Source organism: Zootoca vivipara, chromosome 11 (genome assembly GCF_965207765.1).
Source record: "Zootoca vivipara chromosome 11, rZooViv2.hap1.1, whole genome shotgun sequence".
Taxonomy (NCBI): domain Eukaryota; kingdom Metazoa; phylum Chordata; class Lepidosauria; order Squamata; family Lacertidae; genus Zootoca; species Zootoca vivipara.
The window spans coordinates 33,061,679-33,088,752 of record NC_142594.1 but is presented as its reverse complement, the minus strand read 5'-3'; the positions used below and the strand labels follow the sequence as shown (position 1 = coordinate 33,088,752).

The 27,074-nt window shown below is 37.7% G+C and overlaps 1 protein-coding gene across 2 annotated transcripts in view; it reads left to right on the top strand.

The window, feature by feature from the left end:
• The window catches only part of CDK14 (cyclin dependent kinase 14), a 234,570-nt gene that overhangs the window by 68,489 nt on the left and 139,007 nt on the right, over positions 1 to 27,074 (top strand). For both annotated transcript variants that reach the window (XM_035129982.3, XM_035129984.3), the window contains 4 exons: positions 4,832 to 5,077; positions 11,856 to 11,950; positions 14,710 to 14,789; positions 24,570 to 24,664. In XM_035129982.3, coding sequence (XP_034985873.1) covers positions 4,832 to 5,077; positions 11,856 to 11,950; positions 14,710 to 14,789; positions 24,570 to 24,664 — 516 coding nt within the window. The remainder of the gene's footprint in view (positions 1 to 4,831; positions 5,078 to 11,855; positions 11,951 to 14,709; positions 14,790 to 24,569; positions 24,665 to 27,074) is intronic.

Sequence of the window (27,074 nt, the reverse complement as noted above, 5' to 3'; positions counted from 1 at the left end):
GTTTTGTGATGACCAGTGGTCCCCAAGTCTCATATCTGTCTGTTCGTAGCTTTACATACCATCTTACTGTGCTGCATGGATGCTGAATGTCTGAATTTGCACATGAGGCAACCTTAAAGATAAATATGGGATCACTTAGTCATCAATGATGTTGTACTCTTCAAGTGGTGAAAAGGTATGTATAGTCAATCACTCTTGATTTTTGTGGAAAAGATCTGACAGTATTAACACAAGTGTGGTGTGTGTGTGTGTGTGTGTGTGTGTGTGTGTGTGTGTGTATGTAAAGGGAAACACCCTCATAAGTGAATTCTTTTTTTTTTATCATAACATGTCTCTGTTCTTCTAAAGGACAAAGATTGAACTACATTCCTAGACTAGGAGACAGATATACATCATATGGCTTTCACTTCTCATGAAATTCTGAGTATTTCTTTCTGACTCTTCAGTCATCGTCTTTAGCCCTCCCAGTCCATTGTTGTTCAACGTGCTAACCTGGAATCCTAGTTAGGAACCCAGAAGAGTGGAATTTATTTTTTTCAGGTGTAAAAGACCTTGTAAACTATTCTAGCCCTAAAAGTCAGCAATTGCATTCTTAAATTTTTTTAATGTGTTTGCTAAGGAAAACATAATATTTATTTCAAAACAAGATTGTTCTTATATATATATTACAGTATGCTATGAATTTATAGAATTTATACACAAAAATGCCTAACATAGTAAAAGGAATGACCCTCCCCACTGTCCAAGAGGCCATCAATTGTTTTAATTAGCTTAAGGCTAATTAAACCTAAGATTTTTTTCTAGTACAGCAAAAAATTCCCATTTTTAAATATTTTTTTAACAAATTGTGGGTTTTGTAATGCATTTAAGGAAATATAATGTGGACATATCACTCACCCACCTTTATTTAATCTTTAGACTCAGCATAGAATTTAGCCTTGAATTGCTTCGTCCTAGAAGCTGAATAAGAAGCTCCACTTTTGAACAACTCACTCAAAGGTTTTGCAAAAGATAAAACTTTGCCCTTTGAAAGTAGGCAAGATAATGTCATGTGAAAAGTTCAAAAATAGAACGTGTCATTCCTCAAATATTTTGTTTATTCCAGACATCAGAAAACTCCGCATTTCAAAGAATCATCTTTTGATACATGCTAGTCTTGTGACCATTTAATTGATTTGTTTTTCCAGTTCAGTTATAAAATACAGTATTGGATTAGTTGCCCACTCCATAGTTCTGCATGTGCAGTAGTGATTTGCAGATCTGTATAAATGGTTGTTGCCATATTTCTGTCTTGAGAGAGAAAGGAAGAATGTGCCATCTTGGGTAAAGTCAAACTATCAGAGAGTTGCAGCACCTGCTGTAGCTGTAGAAACCAGTACGAGAGAGACATGTTTTATTGCAGCTTGGGCAGATGCAAGGGTGTCCAGATTCCTTATTAAAGATACACCATGGTGTTTCTTCGCTCTCCCTCTGTTAAATGAATTCTTATACTCTTCCTGATAGGGTATCATATGTGATTTCCATGAATGCAGCATCAAGACAAGCAGCCTGCCATTGTGAAGTGGATATCTCTGTATTGAGAGTCTCTTGTACAGATCTTGATGGCAATGAATTTTGTACACCTACAGCAGGCTTTTGTGTTTGCTTTCCTGTACTGAGGTCAGCACTCTCTTGCACAAGGATTGTTGGTTATGGTTTGCCATTTATACAGTTAGGCATTTATTTATTTCAATGAATATTCTTAAATTATTGAATAACTTCATTCAGATCTTTCTGTAGAGGAAACCTTTGGAGTAGTGGTGAGACTTGGTTTAGACTTCGTCTTAGTACAAAATGTTTGGTGTTTTTTTAAAAAAATAAAAGAATAGTTGCAATCAATATTGGATCATGGCTGCATTTTACATGCAAGGAGATAACCTCTTGCCTAGCATATCTCATCTTAAACTGCTGCTCTTGCTGAGCCAGATAAAATCGATGGCAAGCAGGTATTTTACAAATTTATTTTCAACGTGAAGGAAGATGAATTCTCTAGAGTAAATTACAACCAGGATTCAGTGCACGGCTAATCATGGCAACCTTCTGTGTACTGCCTTTAAAACAGATAAATCTAACAATTATCTAACAATTACGGTAAGTTACAGTACATTTGCAACATAAACATTATAGCTCTCCTTCTCATTTTACATATATGGAAAAGGACTAATAGCATCCGTGAAGCTGGAGGATATTATGCACATAATGTATATATAATCTTGTATTTGTTATCAAATATCAATATTTAATATTTGGGTCATAGTGGCATGTCATGGTAACAGAAATAATCTTACCTGTGGAATATAATAATTGATTTAGGTAGTCAGGGCAAGTAATTTTTGACTGCACTTGCATCAACTATCATAACTGATGCAGAGTGATACGCGCCACGAAGTTGTAGCATTCAGATTTAATGATTAGATCTAGCCATTCTGGTTGTAGAATTGTGTAAGGGCCTACCACATACATCTTGGAGCTCATTGGATCATACCTTTTATTTAATTGTGTCTTTGAATTCAGTTTTTATACTAGAGGCATTGTCTGAAAAGAGGTCCTTTAATGTTACTTTCTATCTCTCTTGCTTTTTTTGCAGAATTGTATTTCAAAGTAAGCTAGTCTTATTGTTTAGACTATTTTGAATTTGAAATGTTCATTTGTGTACAGATTCATTGGTTTCCTGTTACACTGCAGAGGAAGGCTTTTTGGTGAGATATAGTCTTACTATTTGGGGGAAGCATTTTATGCTTGTATTATGGATCTATAATCGTCTGCACTTTCTAGGCTTCCTCCAGTGATGAGCACCACAGGTGATGGCAATACCTTTTTCAAGGACTTGCTTAACACGTTTAAGCTTTAGAAGGTAGCTAATTGCTCAGAATCCATAAGTTAATAAAATACGTAATTCACAAACAACTGAAAAGTAATAGCTGTAGACTTGGTCGTTCCTTTGAATGTATTGGCTTTGGAGATCATCTCACAAATGTGAAGAACAACCTGGAGATTATTTTTGCAATTCCATTTTTAAAGTATTGCATTTAATGCATGAATATAAATGCATACTGTACTTGTATGCTTTGGAACAGGCTCCTCATCTTCCTTTTAGGAGCTCCTACACAGATATACAAGGAGATGACATCAGGTCTCCTTTCTGATAACAGCAAATCTAAGAGTCCCCTCTACTGCTGTGGAGTACTATTTCGAAACTTGAGAGGTTTAGAACAACCACTCTATTACATTTGAATAAAGTCTGCTGTCTGAGAACAATTGAAATAAATTGGATTTGAAGTAATAAAATCAGGATAGACACTTTGAGGAATAATGTTATTTTAAAGGTAAAGGTAAAGGGGCCCCTGACCATCAGGTCCAGTCGTGTCCGACTCTGGGGTTGCGCGCTCATTTCGCTCTATAGGCCGAGGGAGCCGGCGTTTGTCCGCAGACAGCTTCCGGGTCATGTGGCCAGCATGACAAAGCTGCTTCTGGTGAACCAGAGCAGCGCACGGAAACGCCGTTTACCTTCCCGCCGGAGCGGTCCCTATTTATCTACTTGCACTTTGATGTGCTTTCGAACTGCTAGGTGTACAGGAGCTGGGACCGAGCAACGGGAGCTCACCCCATTGCAGGGATTCGAACCGCCGACCTTCTGATCAGCAAGCCCTAGACTCTGTGTTTTAACCCACAGCGCTGGGTCCCTAATGTTATTTTAGAAAGTGTTTATACCAGTAGTCTTATACATGAAGGCAACACCTTGAAATGAATTATACCAAGGCTAGATAGAGATTCTTTTGTGCTTCAACAACAAAAAATGGTGTTGGCCCACCATTTTGGAGATATTCATTTCCCAATGAAAATAATAATTTTATGAATGAACTACATAGTTCATGGCCATGGGATCGGATCATAAGACTTAAGGAGGTAGCAAAATTCATGCTGATTGCTGGAAAAGTAAAGACCTGAGAAATGTGTGTTATTGAACTACTGAATATTGCCTCCACTGGTTCAGGGATAGCGTATGGTTTTACCAATTGGATTTTCCAAGTCTTATACTAATACACATTGTTCTATGAAACAATTATGTAAGGCATGCTACAGTAAGATGACTTAAATTGACCATAATTTATTTAATTTTGCCTCATCTAATTTTAAATAAATGGAAATCAATACTTTGTAACAGAAATCAGTGGCTGGACAGTAAGACTTAGTGATGTGGCATTTAGGCTGATAAAGTTTACATAAGGCTTTCATCAAGACTTCCAGATCTGTACTTTCCCCTTTATTTATTTATTTCTATTATGCTGCTGTTTATTTTTATTTAAATACTGCAGTGTAATTTGTGCCTTTTCACAATACGTGTATTCAATGTTTCAGAATAAATGGCACTTAAATACTTATTATTATATGATTATAAAACACTAAGGAGTCAAAGTAAATGTTACGATACTTGGTGAAACATGATTAAAGGTGGGAAGAGTGTTCAGGAAGGATTTGCAGGTAAGAGGGAGGATGCTTAATTTCTCCTATGTCCACTCATTCTTGCCAGCATACTTGTTCAGTTTGCACCTTAACTGGGTTCTCTTCTATTATTAGAGTGTTGTTGGAAACCTTTTAATGCAGTAATTTATATGGGAGAATTGGAGGGTTGGAGATGGTTAACCAAATGCATCTCATGTCCTATGTTAATCGTACAACTGGAGCTGGAAACATGGTCTAACTAACCCCACCCTCCGGTAATGCTTTGTTGGGCCTTAGCAATGGTACCTTATCAAGTTATTTAATAGATATTTTCCCTTTTCTCCCGTAGATATGTGTCACAAAGATGTCTACACGGAATTGCCAAGGAATGGATTCTGTGATCAAGCCCTTGGACACAATTCCAGAAGACAAAAAAGTCAGAGTTCAGAGGACACAGAGCACTTTTGATCCATTTGAAAAGCCAAATAATCAAGTGAAGAGGGTCCATTCAGAGAACAATGCCTGCATTAACTTCAAGACTTCATCCACTGGGAAAGAATCTCCTAAAATCAGACGACATTCCAGTCCTAGCTCTGTAAGTCCAGACATGCCATATTTATCTCAGCTAAATTTTCCATCCAAGTTCCAAATGTTTTGGTGCTTTTAATAGCAATGTCACTTAAAGCGGCATGCTGGGATTGTGTGTATTTTTAAAAGAGCCATATCTCTCTGCTTTCATTATGTGCAATTTTAGTCTTAGATAAACATGATCCAGATTGGTTCAGTATCATATTGTTTTCCATTGAATAAGCTATGTTCTCAGAAGGTTGTTATCCTTGTTTTAGCATCCTCTGCAACCGTTATGAATTCTATCCATCTAACATAAAAAGTAAATTGTTTGTTAATACTAGGAAACATCTAGTTTGGGGTGTTTCTTGTTAGTTTAGAAGATTAATAGAGATTTTTTTTATTAATTATATACCACAGTTCAAATTTTGGAGGGTGGCGGGCTAGTTAATTTTAAAACTGTGTGCTGCCTTTTCATGAGAAACATTTCACAACAAAATGAAAATTAAAAGCTTACTATTCTTGTCAGAAGTTAGAAATTTTGTTTGGGGAACACTGGATTGGCAACGCTGAACCTTTGTCAAACAGTGCATTATGACCGAACAAATATTTCTCAAATCACAATAGTTTGTGAAATCACAAAGCAGACAAAGCTCTCAGAACATGTTATGCTTTCCCCATGTGGTGTATTATCTTTTTAAAGTAGTGATAAATGAAATGTCATCCTTGCTTATGACTGGTGTGCCAGCAGTTGTCCCTGAGGTGTCCTGCCAAATTATTGTATGTGAAAGTGGCATTTTATTTCTCACTATTGCATAAATCTCCAGTAATGTGACCTTTGAGGTAAAGAATACAAATTATAGAAAAATGAAAATGCTATCTAATTACTTACAGCTAATAATAATAGAATTTTCATTTTCTAGCTTAGCTGGAAGAAAAAAATGTTTAAGGTTGACTAGTATCACTTGAGATTTCTCAGAGAGTTGCTTCTGAGCCACGTTGGATAAATGTGCCTTCACCCTCTTGCCTAAATAGCCTTTCTATCTAGAAGAGACATCAATTTACAAACGTCCTTAGTGTTTATTCCAGACACCACAATGTTACTGTGATATGCAAGATAGCTTGTATTTTACACAAACAGGTGATCCCATGTACTTAACTCTTCAGTTTGACAAGCTGTAAAAAAAGGCTTGCATGAATAGAACACAAAGGGTTGAATTTATTTGTCCTTTACTTTCAGATTTTCTTTTTATTGCTGTGAAATTAGTTCTCTTGAGGACAAAAGATCTTCAGTATTGATACTGAAATTCTTCTACAGAGGCACTGTGAGCGTGTTTATTGCTCCATGGATAATTTTATATTGAGATTTAATATCCTGTGGACATGTCATATCCCTAGACACAATTTCAGAACTAGATATTTTAAGCATAACATTAGCATCCTGTTACTTTATGAAAAATAAATATGAATCTAAGAGCATGTGCAAATATAACCGGTAGAAGTATTTTCCCCCCCCCCCACAACAAAGCATTGTTTTTCCAAACTTAGGAGGGAGTAAAACCCACAAGTGGCAACTACATTCACACAAAGGCTTTCAGTAAAACTGATGGAATTTCACTGACTTTTTGTGCACCCAAAGTGATGTAATAGCCTTATTTTTTAAATTCATGTTAAATGATTGAGGGTGTATTTTAATTAGTTTGACTGACAATGCAGTACCAGGAAATTGTATTCTGAATTAATATGTGGGAAGGGAAGTTGGCAATGTCTCTGTAGGACTAGGCTCCCCACCCGCTAATCATGTATATGTAACCAAGAAATGATCTGTATGTTGCACTAGCTATAGAGATGCCAATCCAACCTACCAAAGTTCCAATGCTCCTTTTTAGTGCTGTGACAAAAAATTCTCCTGCATTTTTTTGACCATTTGCCATCAGTTAATGATAAAAAATTAATTATTATTAATGGGAAGAGAAAGCTTCAGCGAAATTATCCAGAAGTTATCGGGGCCTGAGTGAAACCTGTTTCTTCACAGGGAGTCCAACCCCTTCCAGAATGGATACTCCCCAACTCCTGGACATGTCAGTCATTCACCCAAAGAGTCTTTGACAGTTTTCAGATGTGGGGGTTATTGTGTTGGTTTTACTGGTTGTAATACTTTCAGCATATCTAATTATTTTATGTGTACAAGTGTGATTGGACAGACTAAAAGTAAATATTTAGGCTTTAAAGGTGGGACTTTGCTGTAAGGGCCTCTGTGCAGGACCAGAAAACCCGTTAACAAGGCTCATATTTTTATTTGTAATTAAAAGAAATAGTAGCTTGTAATGATTTTGTGTTACTTGTTACAGCCTTCTTAGTTGGAAAACTTTATGTATTTGTATTTAACAGTTGCGTCTCTAACCTTGGACACTGACATTTATCTGAGAATTTTGCAGGCAAACTAGGTTTCTTCTACCACTGGAGAAATTGACTAATTTCTCATAAGGCTGTATGGAAAATACTTAAGATGCAGACAAAAGATTAATTGAAGAGAAATTAATGGTGCTGTTTTTGGAATCTAAGCAGGAATGCACTCCCCTTGAACTTTGGAGGCTGCTGAAAGATATCCATGTCAGAAGGTGGAGGGATGCAAAGTTATTTTCAGTCAGTTTCTTTAGTCAAATAAATTATTAGTTTTCCAGTATTTTCAGTCAGATTCTTGCCTTTGATAGAGAACAGCCTCTGCTTGCATGGCTCCTCCCTCTTTCAAATTTCGAACTGTTTTTTTAAAAATCTTACTGCTAAACAAACAAGCTTTTCCTACCTCCAACCCACTCATTTTATGATCCCCCTGACTGTTATTTTCTGAAGTCTGTCAGGGGCACTTCTTTAAAAGGCTTTTTATGTGTACTCTAATTTTAAAAAATAAATAATAGTGTTAGCTGTAGAGATGCACGGGCACTTAAATGTTGCCTATGTTGACAAAATAAATAGGAGCGGAGGCCCAGATCTTTACAGTTGTCCTTTGTGAACTTTACCCAGTGAAGGAGGCAGTTTAAAAACATTTATAAATGTTTTTAATGATACGTAAATAAAATTAAATGTGCATTTAAGCTGACACAAGGCACATGTGGGTTTTGGGTTGGTCTTTTTCTTTTTTTTTGTAGTTTCGTACAAACTACAGTTTAAAAAGGCTTCCTGAGGTGGTGTTATTTTACCCTCTTAAGTGTTCTAATCTGTTCTTTGAAAAGCTTAAAAATACCCCAGAGGCTGTTTCTGAGGTAAAGTCCATAAGTGGGGGGGGGGGGTTACACACAAGCGTTGTCACCTTTGTAATGGGAAACACCGCTCATGAATTCTCAGGACATGAAGCCCCCCCTCAGCCCTTCTGTTTCAGAAGAGGCATGTGTTTCAAGGGCAGGGGAATCAGCCACCATCTTGAGTTCTGGAGCAGGGGGACCAGATGCCATTTCCAGCAAGGTGTCTGAACCCTCTGTTGGAAAACCTGAGGAATGCAGGAAAGAAATCAGCGTAAGTCCATAGAGTACATAAATAAGACCCAGCCCTTTCCTGGTCATTTGAAGTAACTGCTATTCTTTCGTCCTTTAACTCAAATTACGACCACTCATTCAGAAGCCTTGCATATCCTACGAGCATGGATTAAGATATATTTTTTTTGGGGGGGGGGATAATAATTTTTGCAGACACCTTAAAAAAATGACAGTCGATTAAATCTTTCATGTGTCTCACTAGATCCTTCTGGGTTCTTCGTAGCAGCATACAGTGCTTTGTAGAAGGGCTACACTTCCATTGTCTTACCAAGTATATTTGGTGCTGAATAATGAATTGCACAGGTCCTTAGGCCTGTTTTCCTATTTATGTATATGCACCTGTCTGAAAAAGTTGCATGAGGGAATTTCTTCCCCTGTATTGAATAATGTGCAGATCAAAACAGGGATTGCTTGATAAATAATATACAAATGGTCAAACATATACAAATGGTCACGGGAATAAAGTAGTTAATTAATCAGTTAACAATTAAAAAGTGCTAACTTTTGACTAACTGGTTGACATTTTCAGCTGTCAACTTTTTGACGTAGGGTATACTAGTTAAAAATTACAAGCAAAGTATTTGGTTGAAAATTAAAATCTGGCTGTTTAATAACATTTCTGTTATTAAAACTACAGTGGACGCTCGGGTTGCGAACGTGATCCATGCGGGAGGCATGCTTGCAACCCACGTCTGTGTGTCTGCGCATGCGTGGGTTGCGATTCAGCACTTCTGCACATGCGCAAACGGAATTTAGTGCTTCTGCGCATGCGTGTGTGCCGAAACCCAGAAGTAACCCGGGTACTTCCGGGTTCGGCGCAGAGCGCAACCCGAAAAGACGCAACCTGAAGCATCTGTAACCCAAGGTATAACTGTAAATGGTTTAGTCTTAGCCACAAATGACATAGTGACTACCGTGTTTCTCCAAAAATAAGACACCGTCTTACATTTATTGTTCATCAAAAAAAAAAAACACACACGGTGGCTTATTTTCAGGGGATGTCTTATTTTTTTTATTAAGTATGGTACACTATCACTATGGCTTATTTTCAGGGTATGGCTTATTTTTTGGGGTATGGCTTATTTTCGGGGTATGGCTTATTTTTGGAGAAACACGGCACCAGGCAAGCCTGTGTCTGTTCACAGGATTGCCACTGGCTCTCAAATCCAGCATTGAGACTCACAGTGTTCAGTAACTAATTGGCATGTGGAACAGGACCTTAAAGAAAAACATTGAGTACTTTTTCAGTATTCTATAGCTGTTGCTAAAAGTCACTGTATTTATTAGAACTAGTCTAATATGAGGAATTTCAGTGATAGACAAATAATAAATACAGTATTTAGTTGAACAAGCCAGCGTGCTTAGCAATTGGCCAGTTATTTGTAAACCAGAATCCCTATTTCATATACAGTGCTAAGCCAGGATTGTTTGAAAGCAAAATGTATCCCAGGACAGAAAATAATGTAAAATGTACAAAAATGTTATATTTTTATCCCCTCAAAAGGACATGTAAAGTGAGAGGGATAGTAGGGAGACCCAAAGGCTAATTTTAGATGCATAGGGTAGTGTATTAATCTAGTCAATGAAGAGGAAAAGACAATCATATCAAAAGTCTAATGTTTCATGGTGTTTTTCTTTGACAATCAGGAGTTGCAATATTGGTTAAGATTATGTTTTACTTTAAAAGTGTAAGGCCAAGAGGGAGGAGAAGTGTGGTTTGAAGAGGAAAGCAAGCAGATCAGGAGTTCACCGGCAACCGATGCCCAAGGGCTCCCAGAAACCTAGATTTGGCCCTGGTTTTTATGCCCACATCTTTCCAGCCTGGCAAGCAAAATGTATTATTGTAGTAGAAGAAAACATTGCAGTCCGTCAAAAGCACTTCAGGAGAGTGCAGAGCAGGGCTGCTAAACCTTAGGATGGAAATATGGCCTAGGGTAAAGTATGGACCATAGGTTCCCTTCCCCAACTTGTCAAGAAACATTTGACATAAATGTTTAGAAATCAATCCATACTCAAAAACTTGGCTTTGATTCCCTGTCCCGTTAAATGTATCAAAGCTTTTTGCAATGTTCTGGTTGCCTTGAGAACGAAGGACTTCATTGTTATATGCCAAGGACAATGATGTTGAATAAGTTCCATCTAAATATGAGCACTCCAGATGATCAGTGCCGATTTAAACAGTATTAATGTATCACTGGAGATATTGGAAAGTGTTAGTTCATACAGAATGAAATTTGGGTTTTCTGCCTACTGAGCAAGTTTATAGCGTTTACATATACGGTGGTACCTCTGGTTAAGAACTTAATTCGTTCCGGAGGTCCATTCTTAACCTGAAACTGTTCTTAACCTGAGGTACCACTTTAGCTAATGGGGCCTCCTGTCACTGCCGCACGATTTCTGTTCTCATCCTGAAGTAAAGTTTTTAACCCGAGGTACTACTTCTGGGTTAGTGGAGTCTGTAACCTGAAGCACCACTGTACATTGCTAAATGGCTTGTGACCCAATGGAGTGCTTGTCCCTGTACCAGCTAACCCAGACATGGAGGTCAGCAGAGTGGGCCCTAGTCAGTGATCTATCAACAGGGATGGGTTTCTGTAGTGGTGCCTGATTGTGGTATTCTCTTCCCCTGGTGGAGTGGTTGGCTTCTTATTTTGTTGGGCTTCTGGTACCAGATAAAAAACATCTGTCATCAAGACCTTTGGACGAGCTGATTAGACTGCTCAGGGCCTGGAGTACAGGGATTATTGTGTCTGCAGATGTGCTTCTGTTTGTTTCCCTTCTTTTTACATTTTTGTTCTACTGTTTGAAATTTTGTCTTAATTTATTTGTATTTTATAATTGGGACACACCTAGATGAAGAGTGGTTTAGAAGTTCAGTGAATAATAATAAAAGTTACTTTGGTTATGCTGTCTAGTGAATAAAGCATGCTCAATTGGTCATCTTGGTACAGCTGTTCGTTAATCTCATATTTATAGAAATTCTGCAACAAATCCAAATTTCATTCTTCTGTATGGGCTAAGTCTTTCTGACAACTCCACTGATATAGGAATACTGTTGAAATAGGCAGTGACCATCTGGAGTGCTGAGTGATATTTAAATGGATGTTGTTAGACATTGCCCTTGGTACCTGACAATGTCAGGCATTAAATATCCAAATTTTAATCTCATTAGTTTTGGTAATAACAGTTGTTCTTCATAGGGTTGGCTCAACACAGTTAATGGTAGTGTGTGAGTGCTGGAAATTTTATCTCTCTGTTTCTTTTCTTACTTAGCCAACAAGTCCCAAGTTTGGAAAAGCAGACTCTTATGAAAAACTGGAAAAACTGGGAGAAGGCTCATATGCCACAGTATATAAAGGGAAAAGCAAGTAAGTACATTTGTATCATGCACATATACATACTTGTGATGCAGACCAGCTGCTTCATAAAAAATTCCACTATTTTTAAATAAAATATAGTGTGAGGTAGGAGTAGTAGGTAACCATTTTGAATTGTTTTTTAGATTGAACTTTAAATCTAGTGTTTTTAATATGTAGAGAGAATGAAGAAGGGTATTAGATATAAGCTTCTTCCCATTTCCCATTATTGTTGTGCTAAGTGTAGGATATTACTAAGTGTAGTAATTCCAAAATAGCAATATTGGCAGGCCTGTGACCTACAGTTATGTTTTGGAAGAAAATGCTTTTAGTTTGTTGAACCATTTATATAACACTTTCCATTCCAGTTGTGTTGTAGTCATGGTTTCTGGCTGCAGCCCATTATTTTTCTGAACTAAGAGGTTATACACAAAGTAAATTTTCAAGAGAAAAGACAATTATTGGAAAAGTTTTATGTTAATGTTATTTTATCATAGTGAGGTGGTAGGTGTGCATCTGCCCATGTATGTTATGTATATACGGTACATACATATGTGGGCCCATTTTATGCAGCTGTTTGCCCACCGAGAAAGAGGGAAAACTTTGTAAAAAAAAAAGTGTCTGCACATGTCCAACTATCAGCACGTAGGACATGCCTCAGCCTTACTTGCCTCTGCTTGCTTGAAATCAGACCACATGCTAAATTGCAACATGCCTTTCCAAAGCCTTTCAGACCCATAAAACATAAAGGGAGGAAGCACAGCTTCAGCATGTTTTTTTACATGTGGCTTCTCTTGTCAGCCTAAAGTCAATAAAGAAACAGCATGGTTCTTTCCTTTTTAAATAAAAGGTTGCAAGTCAATGTAAGCCTTTCCTCAGCTGAAGCTGGTGGAGCTGGAGAAGTAAAGGTCCTAGACAAGAATATATGGGGACAGAGACTGGTTATTGGGGAAGAGAGGAGGAAGGCCATGGAAGTTAAGGATGAAGAATATGTGTTTCATTTGACAGGAAGCCAGCATTGGGCCTTTGGGAAAAGCAGTATGTGGTCTGAATTAATAGGGTGGTGAAAGCTTTTTGTATCAGAGTTCTGGATAGAATTAAGAAGACAAGAGCAGACTTAAGAGGAAAAAATTGTAGTAATCAGGGTAGGTAATGTAACATTTCAACTATACACGTCTTTTGTCTTGATTATATTAATTAGTCCAAAAGATTATAAGAACTGCTAGTCTTCTCAGGTTCTTTCCATTGTAGTGGCCCTAGATTTAAACAATGGCTATTTAATAATCAAAAGCTCAAGAGGTACGCATCAAGTAAACTAGTCTGGATGGTGTCTGCTTCTTAAACTTCTGTCCCACCCTCCTGAAGGAGCCCAGGGTGGCAATCAAGGCAACAAACAAAACAATTGAAAATAAAGGGATCTAAAACATTTTTTTAAAAAATTAAGAACATCCATGGAAAAAACTATTGGGAAAAACTGATCAGATTACATTCCAAATAAATGTACAAGCAGGTTTTAATAGGCTGTGTAGTTCATTTTCAGCATCTCAAATTATTCTTTATTGGCTGTAAGGAAATACTGTATAGCCACATCTGCACGTTTCACAAGGCATGAGGGGATTTAGAATTGCATCAGTAGAAACAGCTGGAAAAGCAAAATTATACCAATATCGCTTTTAACTGAATCAGTTTGTTTTCGACCGCTGAAAACCTGGTTGAATAACTATTCACCCCACACCCCCCAAAGGTATTTTAAAAATCTTAACAGAATTACTAGGTTAGCTCTTAATTCATAATGATAGGTCATATAAATAATAACAAAGGTCAGTCCTCAAGTTATCCATGATCAGTTGAATCTTGAAGCCTCTCCCAAATTACAGCAAAATTGTTCTATCCAAAAAGCTATGAGGAGGTGAATCATAAAGCAGAGATACTCAGTGTTGTGAAGTAACCCAAAAATATTTAGAACTTATCAATCACAACTCACAGAAACATTGACAACTGGGAGCAACCATGTCAGCACATTTCACCAAAAAATAACAAAAACCGCTCATAAGGGCACCTGCAAATTTTGCTTAATAACTTTCTTTTTATGAGGACTAGAGAGACCTACTTTAAAAAGAAAGAAAGAAAGAAAGCTCAGAATGTGGGGCGAATGAAGGCCATCAGTTCATTACTCTAACTGGGTAAAGCATTTTATTTTAATGCTATCGTTTGGGATAAGTACCTGAGATAAAGATTTGATCTTTATCTTTGAAGGGACGCGGGTGGCGCTGTGGGTTAAACCACAGAGTCTAGGGCTTGCCGATCAGAAGGTTGGCGGTTCGAATCCCCGTTACAGGGTGAGCTCCCGTTGTTTGGTCCCTGCCCCTGCAAACCTAGCAGTTTGAAAGCACATCAAAGTTCAAGTAGATAAATAGGTACCACTCCAGCGGGAACGTAAACGGCGTTTCCGTGTGCTGTTCTGGCTCGCCAGAAGCGGCTTAGTCATGCTGGCCACATGACCCAGAAGCTGTACACCGGCTCCCTCGGCCAGTAAAGCGAGATGAGCACCGCAACCCCAGAGTCATCCGTGACTGGACCTAATGGTCAGCGGTCCCCCTTTACCTTTAAAGATTTGATAAGTTGAATGTTTCAAAGCTGCTAGTATCTTGCTTTTATGAGTGGCAGAAGTTGGACCAGGGAAATAGGATGTTCTGTACATAGGAAAATCTATTATTGAAATGTGCTAAACCTAATTTTGTTTGTGTAATGTTTTGTTTGCATTACTCCAGGGTAAATGGAAAGTTGGTGGCACTAAAGGTGATTAGACTTCAAGAGGAGGAAGGCACTCCATTTACAGCCATCAGGGAAGGTACACTTGTTTCTTTATTTACTGCTCTTGGTTTTCTCTTCCTCCTTTGTAATTGCAGCATCTTGTTGCTGGAGAACCTTGGGTTTCTCAAATTATATGGTTATATTTCCTGTAGGAGGAGGATTGCTACTTAAAAACCAAAAGCACCCTGTTGTGTGGGAGTTGACATGAAATAAAACAAATCTGTGCTTCTTTATTGCAAGCTTATATAAGAACTGGTATCAGGTGTAAATGACAGTATGTATGCATTTGCGGAGGTGCAGAAATGCCAGTGGGAGTTCACATTGTTGGTTAAGAGAACTGCTTGCTGTGAAGTAGCACCCTAACTGAGAATAAATTTAACTTGGCTGCAGTCCATTAATAATAGCTCATATGTTAAGCTAAGTCACACAAAAGTATTGGAAAATATATAGAAGTGCAAGTTTCAAGAAGCAATCTCTGAAGTAGTGCGTATTGCTAGTTAGAAGCTTAAAATGTGTGTTTAGAGGGTTTTACAATACATGTTCAGGACATGTCTCTCTAACCATGTCTATAAAATACATCTCGGTGCTTGGGAACAGGAATGCTTGAGGAAATTTAGCTTAAATGTTGCTTTAGGGTAGGGGTGGGGAATCTTTTTGGTGCCTTTTTGGAGCACTTTGAAGTCCGGACTTTGAGACTGAAAGTACCATGTGTGCTTGAAACAGCAGGCTACAAGCTCTACCGTCTATCAGCTGTGTAGAGCTGAAGCCTACTTTCTACATGCATTGGATGCATGAGGGTTGTGCACCCAATCCGGGAGGCTTTGGTTCTGCTGCTGAACATTTTGGCACAATAAGCAAATGCTGTACCTTAAAAATAGATTTATGTGTTGTGTTCTGAATCAGGAACATTCCTTCTAGGGCTCAATTTTCAGTCTGATTTGCATAGTCAGTTTGATAGCTTAATAGAAGAAGTAGTAGTAGTTTTTTTAATAGTGGGGTGCTCCACTAGTAAGCATATGTCAATCGGTAAATTAAGATACATTAAAAAGGACTTACTGCTTGGTGGCTTTCAGGACAGACAAAATGTTGAAGATGTCAACATTGATTTAGTATTCTTTTTTGGGTAGAAAAGCAGTATGAAATACTCAAAAGAACAGTGACATGGTATCACAGTGCACATTGTTCAACTTGACTAAGCTATTAATTTCAGTTGAACGCTATATTGATTCTGACCAGCATTTTTTTTCCTGGTGGAATTCTAATTTAAAAAAAAATACATTAAATATACTTAAAAAAATAAAAAATATATACATGTGAATAGTTTTGTATATGATGGGCTGTAAATTGCTTTGAGTTCATGTGGACATGCTCCCAAGTAAGTGGATATAAAAATGTAGCCTTAAATGGCTTCAGTAGATGTATTTTGTTTTACAGCCCTAGAAGTTCAGCCTCTTTGGGCTTTTGTATACTAAAAGCTAAGTATCAGTATTTGTTTCCCATGCTTGTTTTACAAGCTTTCTGACTCTTTTTTTGCCAAAATTCAGACAGCAAAGAGTGGCTGTAGGCTAAATAGCTATAGTTCAAGAAACTTTTAATGTTGTCTGACAAAAAAACCAACAGTACTTGTAAGCTGAAGCTTCGGGCAGAGAATAAGAAAAACTTAATGAAAAATTGCCCAACTTAATGAAAAATTGCCCACTCAGAATTTCAGTGCCATCATTATGATGATAAAAATCTCATGGAAAAGTGGGGATACTAAAATTATCTTTTTCATTAAAATTTTAACCAGCTTCCTCATACTTTCAGGATTCCTTTCCCAACCTATTTGCCATAACCCCTTCAGAGACAAAATGCAGAATGAAAAAATGCAGTACATGAGAATTATCTATGTTCTTGTAAAAATGCTTCTTTCTCAGCCTTAGATAATTCAAAACTGAATTCCACATTGTATAAACTCTGGGTAGAAAACACACCAAGCACAACCTGCAAAGTTCCAAAATATTCCTTCTTATAATATAAATAGTTTATCAGCAGTCAAAGAGGTTCATACATATTAACATGCTAAAAATCTAAACACGTTTCCTGGAATACTATAACAGTGTTCAATAGATATGTTCTGTCACCAATGCGACACAAATGTCAGTCACAATGAGGATAAATGATGGGGATGCAGATGAAAAGAGTTGGTTGAAATTGTATCTGTTACTCAATAGCAATTATTTGTTTCAAAAGGCAGTCAAGCTTAAAATAAGATGGAGTTGCATAAAATTAAATATAACTTAGCTATTTTCAGTTTCCTTTTGCTCAAATATAAAACTGGCGGGTGTTGCTTTTGCTTGGCTTCATAGTTAGGCTTGGAATTACTGCTTTTTTGCTTTTCCCATTAAAATATTTTGCACCACTGTATAACTAGATCCAAACATCTATAGTTTTAACCTTTTTATTCAGATTTATTGTTTATCCCCATGATCGGTGTAATTTCTTCTAGATGAACACATTATTATTATTAACAACACATTAAAATGTAGCCACCTTGCGGTGGGCAGTAGTTAAAAAAGTTCATACAGTGATCTGGATGAGGGCTCTACCTCAGTAAGGCAGTTAGAACCAGTTGAGCCAGCTGCCACCTCACTAAGTGTCCAGGGAGTGAGGTTCCTATGGTAGCCAAGAAGCTGGCCAGGCAATCCACGTAGGTGTCCAGATCAGAGGTGGAGGGTGTCAGAGGATTGGACTCGAGTCCCATCTCCAAGGACTTGTCAGTGCAAGTGTGAACAGACCCAGCCCCTGCTGTAGGAGCACTTGCTTGCAAGCTCAATCAGAAGGGGCACATCACATGTTCGGACAATGTCTTTGCTTAAGCCAATCGATGTATCCTAGATTCTGCCTTTTGAACGTGTCACATGTGTTTTGAGCTGATGCAGATATTGCATGGTGAATTAGTAAAAACAAACAAACAAAAACTTACAGGATTTCTTGAAAGGAAAGGTCCAAGGATGTGAGCCAGGACATCTGCTAAGAGTCTTACCCGTAGTGTGAGAACGTTGTTGTTTAGTATTTTAAAAAATCACCAACATTGCCTAGAAAAAAATTGTTGCTTTTTGGTTCATTTTTCAAACTTCAGATTTTGTCTTCCATGTATTCTCCAAGTTTGTTATCTTTAGTCTTCTCTTTTCTTAGGCTTGTATTTTATTTATCAAAGCCTTTGGCAGAACTTAAAATTAGTTATCCTTTTCTTCATGGATTTTGAGTTGTGTAGTTGCTTTATTCTGTTGAACTCTTGTATTAAAGAATTTTGTGTGCTGCCTTAGAGGCCTTGGTTAAGCAGAAAGGCAGAACAGAATTTTTAATGCCTCAGCTAGCCTCATTTCTGATCTTGGAGTCTAGGTGGGAGGAAATGGGAATTGGTCGTAGCACTGTGGGAAATTGAACAGTCTAGTCTCCCTCACCCAGACCCACTGTTGGTCTGAAAGACACCTCTTGAGTTTCATATGTAATTGGAAAAGAACAGAGTTAAACAAATGGTGAAGTCACATGTAGTATACCCCCACCCCACCCCATATACAGTCGTACTTTGGTTCTTGAACTGAATCCGTTCAGGAAGTCTGTTCCGAAAATGTTTGAAAACCAAGGCGCAGCTTCCGATTGGCTGTAGGAGCTTCTTGCATTCAACTGGAAGCTGCGTAAGCCGCATTGGATGTTCGGCTTCCAAAAAACATGCACAAACCGGAATACTTGCGGCATTCGGGAGTCAAAACGTTCAAGTCACAAGGTGTTCAAGAACCAAGGTACGACTGTGCATATCATGCACACTGCTTCTTGCCAGCTTTTGAAAAGTGTCTATCCCTCTTTTAAGGGTTAAACATACCTATTTTACTCTTGCGTCTTGACCCAATTAAGGCAGTGTAACTAAACTTGAAGCATCCAAAGTGTGTTGCATTTTGACCCCAATTTAATAAATATAAAATCCGTCTTTCCACAACTTTCACCCTACCCCTTTATGCATGACAGACTTCTTCCCCCTCCCCCACTCGAAGTGCTTATTTTCAATGGATTTAAGGCATTTAAAGGTATTCTCAAATCTTTAATCAGTTCTATAAGGCAGTGATTTAGAATGTTTTGAAACGGGATTTGCCTATACTTACTCAGACTTTTGGAACTGACGTAAACTAACTCCACCTACTGAGTCCTGCTTTCCCCTTCCACAACAATATTAAGTCTATCAATCAATATTTCATTAATCAATTATTAAGCAATAAATAACAAATATATAATTTTTATTAATTAAAAATAATTCTTGAACAGAATTAAGCATTACTGTACATAGAGCCTGATTCTTAAAGGGGGCAACACATTAATAGTGTTTATTATTCACTTATATAGAACATTTTTATCCCACTCATCAACAAAAGGGCTCTCAAAGTGATGTATATATAATCATTTACAACAAGACAGCCCCTGTCCACAGACTCACAATCTAAGTCATGACACAAAAGGGAAAATAAATTGGGAAGGAAGAGGGAAATAAAAAACTTAGTTGACAGTTTTTGAAGTAAAATACTGTACTCCTTATAATAACCATCTGGAATGGAAAATATTCAGGAACTAGAGGAGCTCTAAGTAGTTGGTCTTTCAGTAGAACTGATGGAATAGTCCTGTTCCCATATCTCCCATAGCTGCAGCCAAATTGAATGGCAGCTGCCCTCAAATAATAATATGGTTAATGATAATAATGTTGTAGTACTGGAAGGGATGCAAAACAAACTTTACTCAGGAATTGCCTTTGCTTTGCTTTTGGCATATTCAGCCCTTTTGCCTTCTACACTTCCACATGTTATTTGGCATTCAATGTTGCTAAAGTGAGGTAACCTCCAGAATATAAACTTAGCTATAATAGCATAATCCTTATTGAGTGATAATGATTCCTTCAGAAGCACAGAAAAAAATTGGTATTGAGCTAAGTTTTACTCAGAGTAGTTTTACTCAATTGAAATTAAGAAGAATAAATTAGTTCCATTAATTTTAGCGGGTCTGCTTGGTTGAATACCACCCAATATGTTAGTGTAGTACTGTTTTTGGAATGATTGTATGAACCTGGGTAATCCAAACTTGATGCAAGACTAATTTGTTTCCTCTAACCAAGCTCCTAATTCTTGTTACATTTCTGTGTGTAATGTGCTGTGACCTTACTGTCAAACTGCATTCATTAAGATGAAGAAGATAAGGTTTTGAAGTTGTTTGAGCTTTGATTTGATGATAAGATGTGCAGTGCAAAAGTGGGAAATGCTTTTTGAGAGCAACTTTTAGGTTTTCTCTAAAAGGACAGCTGGGGTAGAGGGAAAAATTTGGATTTTTGCCAGACTATCTTCCCATAGTTTCATTACTTTTGCAAGTAAATATTCACTTGGCTATTATTGACAGTTGTAACTGCAACATGTGTTGGGGAGGGGGGAGCAAGGGAGAACATGTGAACCTCCCACTTAGAGTGATGTTTAGTATGGAGGAATTGACTTCTTGCCTTTTGCTGTAACTTCTTTATTCCTCTGTTTCCTCTAGCTATCCTAACATCTAATAGCTGAAATTGTACAATACTGGAATAAGCAACGACTTATCGTCCTATAGAAACATGCATCTAGATTCTAGACAAACAATAAGGGCATTTATTCCAATGTTAGATTCTTGCATCATATGCTAGAATGCTTGCTCAAAACTCTTTGGGAATTGAATTAAAATGAAGCCATCTGTTTATCTTTACATTTGCTGCAAGAACAAAAACGCCATGTCAGATTAGCATTACATAACAAGTTTGCTAATGGGGTGTGTGTCTGTGTGTGTGCGTGCTGTTTTTAAACTTTGTTAAAAATAATATATCCAGTAATATGGTATTTTACATAGCATAGCTGTGCCTATTAATTTGGTTTCTGTACTGCTTGTGCTTTCCAGTATATTTCACTCTTGTTTTTTTATAAAATAAAAAAATTCCTTCAGTAGCACCTTAAAGACCAACTAAGTTTTTATTTTGGTATGAGCTTTCGTGTGCATGCACACTTCATCAGATACACTTGTTTTTTATGTGATGGAAAGTATCTACTTCTTCTACCTGTCAGCTTCAGCAGCTACCTCTGACAGTAAACTCTTGCTAAATCAGCTCATTGATAGCTTCAAAACCTAATGGGTTCGTCTCTTGAATGATTTTGTGTTGAAGTTTTCACTTGGTTTCTGAACCACATTGGCTTGTTGTTTTTGATGTAGTGGGGTTAAGAAGTAGAGCTGTGGGTCATCAGCATATTCCTGACAACATACTCTAAAACTCTGACCCCACTCAGGAGCTTCATGTAGATATTAAACAGTATCTATATATATAAAAATGTAGGCATTGCACACTCGGATGAAACAGCCTTTCTCCATAACCGCTGAACCGTAATGTAACAAATTTGGCCACAACGTTCCATGCCCACCAGGGAGGGATCTGGTGTAATTTTTTTTCCAAAAAAGCACATCTTTCACATCTAAAATAATGATTAAACACACAAAAAAGTGGTGCACAAATTATACATCACCAGCAGAAGCTCTGAAGACACTAGCAGCATCCAATAGCTGCGCCACCAGATGACATAACAAAATTCCACAGCAACCAACTGAAAACAGGCCTTTTGCAGCAACAAGGCCCAGCTTTTTCAATAGGCCGCAGCATTGCCAAGCAGGGAAAAACAAACAGAATAGGGCCTTTCACAAGGGGGGGGGGGCGAGGTTGGCACAGGGATGAGGCACAACAAAGGGAGGGGAAAACACATAGCCATGGGGGGGGGAGGACCCTGAGTCAGCCAAAGCAGTGGGGGGTAGGTTGGGACAGGGAAAACTGAGAAGGCCACAACATTGGGGGGAGGTAGGACTCTGAGTTACCCAAAGCAGTGGGGGGTGGGGACATTTTTAGGAACACACGTGGGTTCGGAAGTCTTATTTTTGAAACTTGCAGTAGGGGAGTCAGGGTTGGGATAGGGCAGGTGAAGGGACTCTAAAGGGAGACTCTGAAGGTCCATGTAACAGGAAAAGTTCCATTTAACACAAAAACCCACAGCAACGCGTGGCCGGGCCAGCTAGTAGAGGATAAAATTGAACCCTGAGGAACGCAGCATTGAAGTCTCCATGGGGCCAAAGTGCACACCCCAAGCATCACCCTCTGGAAACGATAATCCAAGTAGAACCAGAATCACTGCAAAACAGTTCCAGCCACCCCCAACTCTGACAGTCACTCCAGAAGGGTGAAGTGGAAGTACTGATAACTATAGGAGAAAGTGACCCTGTTCTCTTGGGGTTCGCTATACAAGAGGTAAGGGGAAGCTGAGTGTAGTCAGACATGTGCTCTAGACTTTAAGAAGGTTGATTTCAAAAAGCTTAAGGAGCTACTGGGTGAGATTCCATGGTCAGAAATACTCAAAGAAAAAGGAGTCCAAGTTGGATAGGAATTTCTTAAAGGTGAAATACTGAAGGCACAAATGCAGACAATTTCAACAAGAAAGACCTCTAGTATGAGAGTTCCTTAGCCTAAGAATTGATAAGTCCCCAATTGAAATGTCTTGTCCATGATGGACTCACTAGGTAGTCCTCGGCAAGCCTCTGTCTCATAGGTTCATTCCATCCCCAACTGCAATGTGGATATAATAATACTGACTTGCTTGACTATATGGAATACAGATTACACAATAATATACTTGGAATAATTTGAAGCACTATATAAATGCTTCATTTGCATTTTTATTGATGTTGGGTTCCTTTTATAGTTGTAATCTTTTGTGTGTGACTAGCACTGAGTTTATATGGTGGAGGGCTTCCAGTAACTAATACAGTATAGATACCTAAAGTGATGAGGACAGATAATAAAAGATCAGGGGAAAGAAAGCCAGTAGACAGGCATCAGAGTGTGGTTTGCTCACTGTGTTTAAGTTTTAATGACCTGTTTGAGGTTTTAGAGAGAAAATAACGATCACCAAGAAGAGGTAAGGGCCTGAGGTGATACTTTTAACAATGAAGAATAGAAAACTCATAAATAGAAAAGCATGCTGTTATGTTAAGCCGGTTGCCTGCTTTCTATTGAACATTTACTGGATTGATTTTATTGTGCATCATTAGACATACAGTTTGAAGTGGTGTGTGTGTGTGTGTGTGTGCATGTATGTATGTATGTATGTATGGTTGGCATCCATCTGTCTCAGGAGACAATGGAAGAGTGTGCCTTCGGGGGTGAAGTCAAACCGCTGGAGAGTTACAGCTCCTGCTGTGGCTGTAGAGATTGATAAGGGAGAGACATGTTTTGTTGTATCAGAGGCAGATGAAGACGTCTGGTTGTGCTGATGCAGGTGTACCATACCGTTTCATAAACACACACACACCTCTCACTTCAAACTATATTATTAATCCATCCCTTAATGTGAGACCTCCTGGAAATAATATATTATATAGGAACATAGGAAGCTGCCTTAGACCATTGGCCCAGCTAGCTCAGTATCTGCTGCACTAGCATATGAAAGCAGCAAAAGCATTTTCCCCCTTCCCCTTCCCCGTCCCCTTTATATACTGGTAGCTAGCTGTTGTTTCTATCTTGTAATGTAACCATTGCTGTAGAAATTTTGAATTAAAGAATGGCCCTATCTTGAGCTAGGATACAAAGTATATAAAAGAACAAAAATCAGGAAAGTATTACTTGGATATGACTGTACAGTTGCACATTATTGTCTTTGGATATATATTTATATTATGAGGGATGATGTTCATTTTCTGATGTATGTGTGAGTTGACAAGTTACCACTGGCATTTGGGCTTCTGTAGTGACACATGGCTTGTCATGTCACATTGGTTAAATATACCATATCTTAGGAATATTAAATATGCACATTAAATATGCATTACAGTGTGAGCATTAAATATAGATTACAGAGAAAAATAAAATATGTGCAAAACCTTTCACAGGTTTAATAGGAGAAGGTTTTTCTGTTACTATTCCACAGACTTAATATAATTTTTATGTGAAGTGACTGATTTGGATAATCCAGTGTTAAAATACTGAATAAAGTACCGGTACTTGCATTCTTAAGGGTTAATGTAGCAAACTGAATCAACTGATGGTATGCAGGGAAGATAATATTAAATTAACATGTTAAACTTGTTCTAATAATACACACTAATTTATTTGAAACATTTATTCACACAGGAGAAAAAAAGCTAGAAAGAACATTTCCCCCTTTTTTATACTTTATTCATGGGGGAGGTGGGAGGTAAAATGCAGTGAACTCTATAATTCTGTGTGGGTTCGGGTGAAATAAGTATAGGTGTATGTGGAGACAGATTATGCGACATTCAGAACACCTACAAAATAATAATAATAATAATAATAATAATAATAATAATATATTATTTATACCCCGCCCATCTGGCCAGGTTCCCCCAGCCACTCTGGGCGGCTTCCAACAAAATATTAAAATACAGAAATCCATCAAACATTAAAAGCTTCCCTAAACAGGGCTGCCTTGAGATGCCTTCTAAAGGTCTGGTAGTTGTTGTTCTCTTTGACCTCTGGTGGGAGGGCATTCCACAGGGTGGGTGCCACTACCGAGAAAGCCCTCTGCCTGGTTCCCTGTAACTTGGCTTCTCGTAGCGAGGGAACCGCCAGAAGGCCCTCGGTGCTGGACCCCAGTGTCCGGGCAGAACGATGGGGGAGGAGACGCTCCTTCAGGTATGCTGGATGTTACTAGGATTGAAATAATTTTTGGGTGACTGTATTGGTTAACTATATTTTCCTTTAATTGTGCCTTTTTTCTTTCAGCTTCTCTTTTGAAGGGCCTAAAACATTCTAATATTGTGCTGCTTCATGATATTATTCACACAAAGGAGACATTGACACTGGTATTTGAGTTTGTGGTAAGTTAACATTTTTATGTACTGTGATCTAAACCAGAGCCTCTAAAAGCAAAATGGGTACCATTTAGTTAAAATACCTGGATTATTTAAATAATAGTCCCTTGCTGCCCATTGAGAGAGACTAGAATGTAATCTAGTGCATTGAGTCTGGAAGCCTGTGAGCCTGTCTAAATCTTGCTCCCAGTCCATCATAAGTTTGGATGTGGCTAGGATGTGGACCAAACCTTTTTAAGATCTAAATTTCAGTTAAATTGGATAAAACGGACAGAAATGTTATAATGGACAAAAATTCAAAGATGAAAAACAAAACTATAAAATAGGCACATAAAATGAGTAGTTGCATATGACTTAAAATAACAAAGCCCTAATTCAGATTTACTAACTTTATCAGATAATCAATTATAGTTCCAGATTTGCCGGGCTTGTGTCGAGTTGTCTTGAAAATGATAAGAGCTATTGCTTTTGTTTGTTTGCAAACATTGTATACATGAATATCAGCAGTATACTGTATGTTGTGAATTGTGTTAGGGCCCATGAGAAGCCAAAAGGCAGGATGTAAATATTTTAAGTAAACTGTTACAGAAGTATTGGCAGTAGCAGACATTATTGTAATGTTATTGATTCTTCAGTAATTTTTGATAAGTGATAGCTTGCCAAATGATTATAGACCATTTTTATTTGAGCTTATTGGGCTCATAGCTGTTGTAAGACTTAAAAGGGCATGGGAGGGAAGCAGTATACAGGATTAAGATCTCCCCAAGTGACTTTTGTTTCACCTGGCAGTTTGTATTTTAATAAGCAGTGTCAGAAAAAGTCTGAGGAATGTAATTTATACTTCATAGCATATTCTCTCTAACTTGCATTTCAGCTATTAATTAAAACTTCAATTTGCACAGTACACAATGTAATGATCTAATTTTGTGTGGAAAATTGCTTTGTGAAGCCTTGAGTCTGAACTCCTAATTAATCATTCTGCGTTTTCCTAAGACAAACATATGGTATTTGTGTAGAACCACTTCAGCATTTAACTGGAGTATTGTAGAATGTACAGTCACAATTAACCCCAAATTTCTACAAATTGAGATCAGGATACTGTATTATAAGAAGCAAATGAATCTCAAATAGGGTTGGTTTTTAGATAGTATGTTATGAAAAGTCCATTTACCTTGCCTATTTACATATAAATGATACATTTTTAATAATATGGTTATTTCTCTGTAAAACAACTGGTGCAGAACAGTTGCAGGAATGACACTGGAGACATTGACATAGCTAAATGCTTTTGTCTAATGCATAAATAAATGGGAATTTTACTGTTATTTAATTTCAAACTGAGTTACCAATGACAAATCATAGCTTTTAATCTTATGTAACAGTAAACATATTTTGCATAACTTTTAAATGAATAAAATGTCTTGCCTTATGTCACTGTATATTGGACAGCCAAAAAGTAATAATAATTGCAGAATTATCCATTGGTGCAATGCAATGCAAATGCCTCTTGCTGGCTTCCATCCTTTGCTCATGTTGTGCTGGTAGAACAGTGAGCCTTCATTTTCTCTAGAAAAGCCCATACACTGGAAGCCCAGGGTAGGCAAAAGGATGAAGAGTCAACATTTCTCTGAGACGGGAGCATCCAAAAAAGCATTTCCTGTAGCAAAGACATGTTCATGGCTACAACACCCCTTTGCATATGGGCTTTCTGCCTGTAATCAAAGGGGAACAAGCTGAGCTGTACCAGGGAAAATTGATGCCTCTTTTTCTCCCTTACTGATTTCTCTTCCCTGATTTTTGGCCTCCCTGAACTATCCTTTAGCTGGAAAACTGTAGTGACAAATAAAAAAGAAACGTAAAATTTGCTCACATGCTGATATAACTTATGCGAGGAAACAAACAAAAAACCCTGACTATATCCCCCCACCCTCTGTAAAACTCTTTTGGATTATAGTACTTAAAATGTTTTAGCCAGGATCCTGAACAAAGAGGATCTACTTAAATTTCACTGAAGACAACGGGCTAGTTTGCATGTTGGCATTATGAGTTACTTTTGGGTTTACATGTTACCCATCCCCCATTACCTTGTGCTGATTTTATGACTTCTGATTTTTTATGGCAAATCAGTTTGCTGTTGGACCTAGGCAAGACAAATTATAGTTTTTGTAAACTTGCCTTATAAGAAAGGCCACAAATACTAGGAAAACAATAAAAAAGAATGGAGTAGAATTAAAGGAAATTATTTATTGTACAAAGCATTTTGGATTACTCTGGTCCTTTATCAGGGAAATCTACAATTTAAAAATATATATAATTATGAAACTGAATATGATATAAACTCTTCATAAAACAATATGTTAACACCATGAAGCATTCCAAAAGCAAGTTTATAAAAAATGCACCTGACAAATAAAAC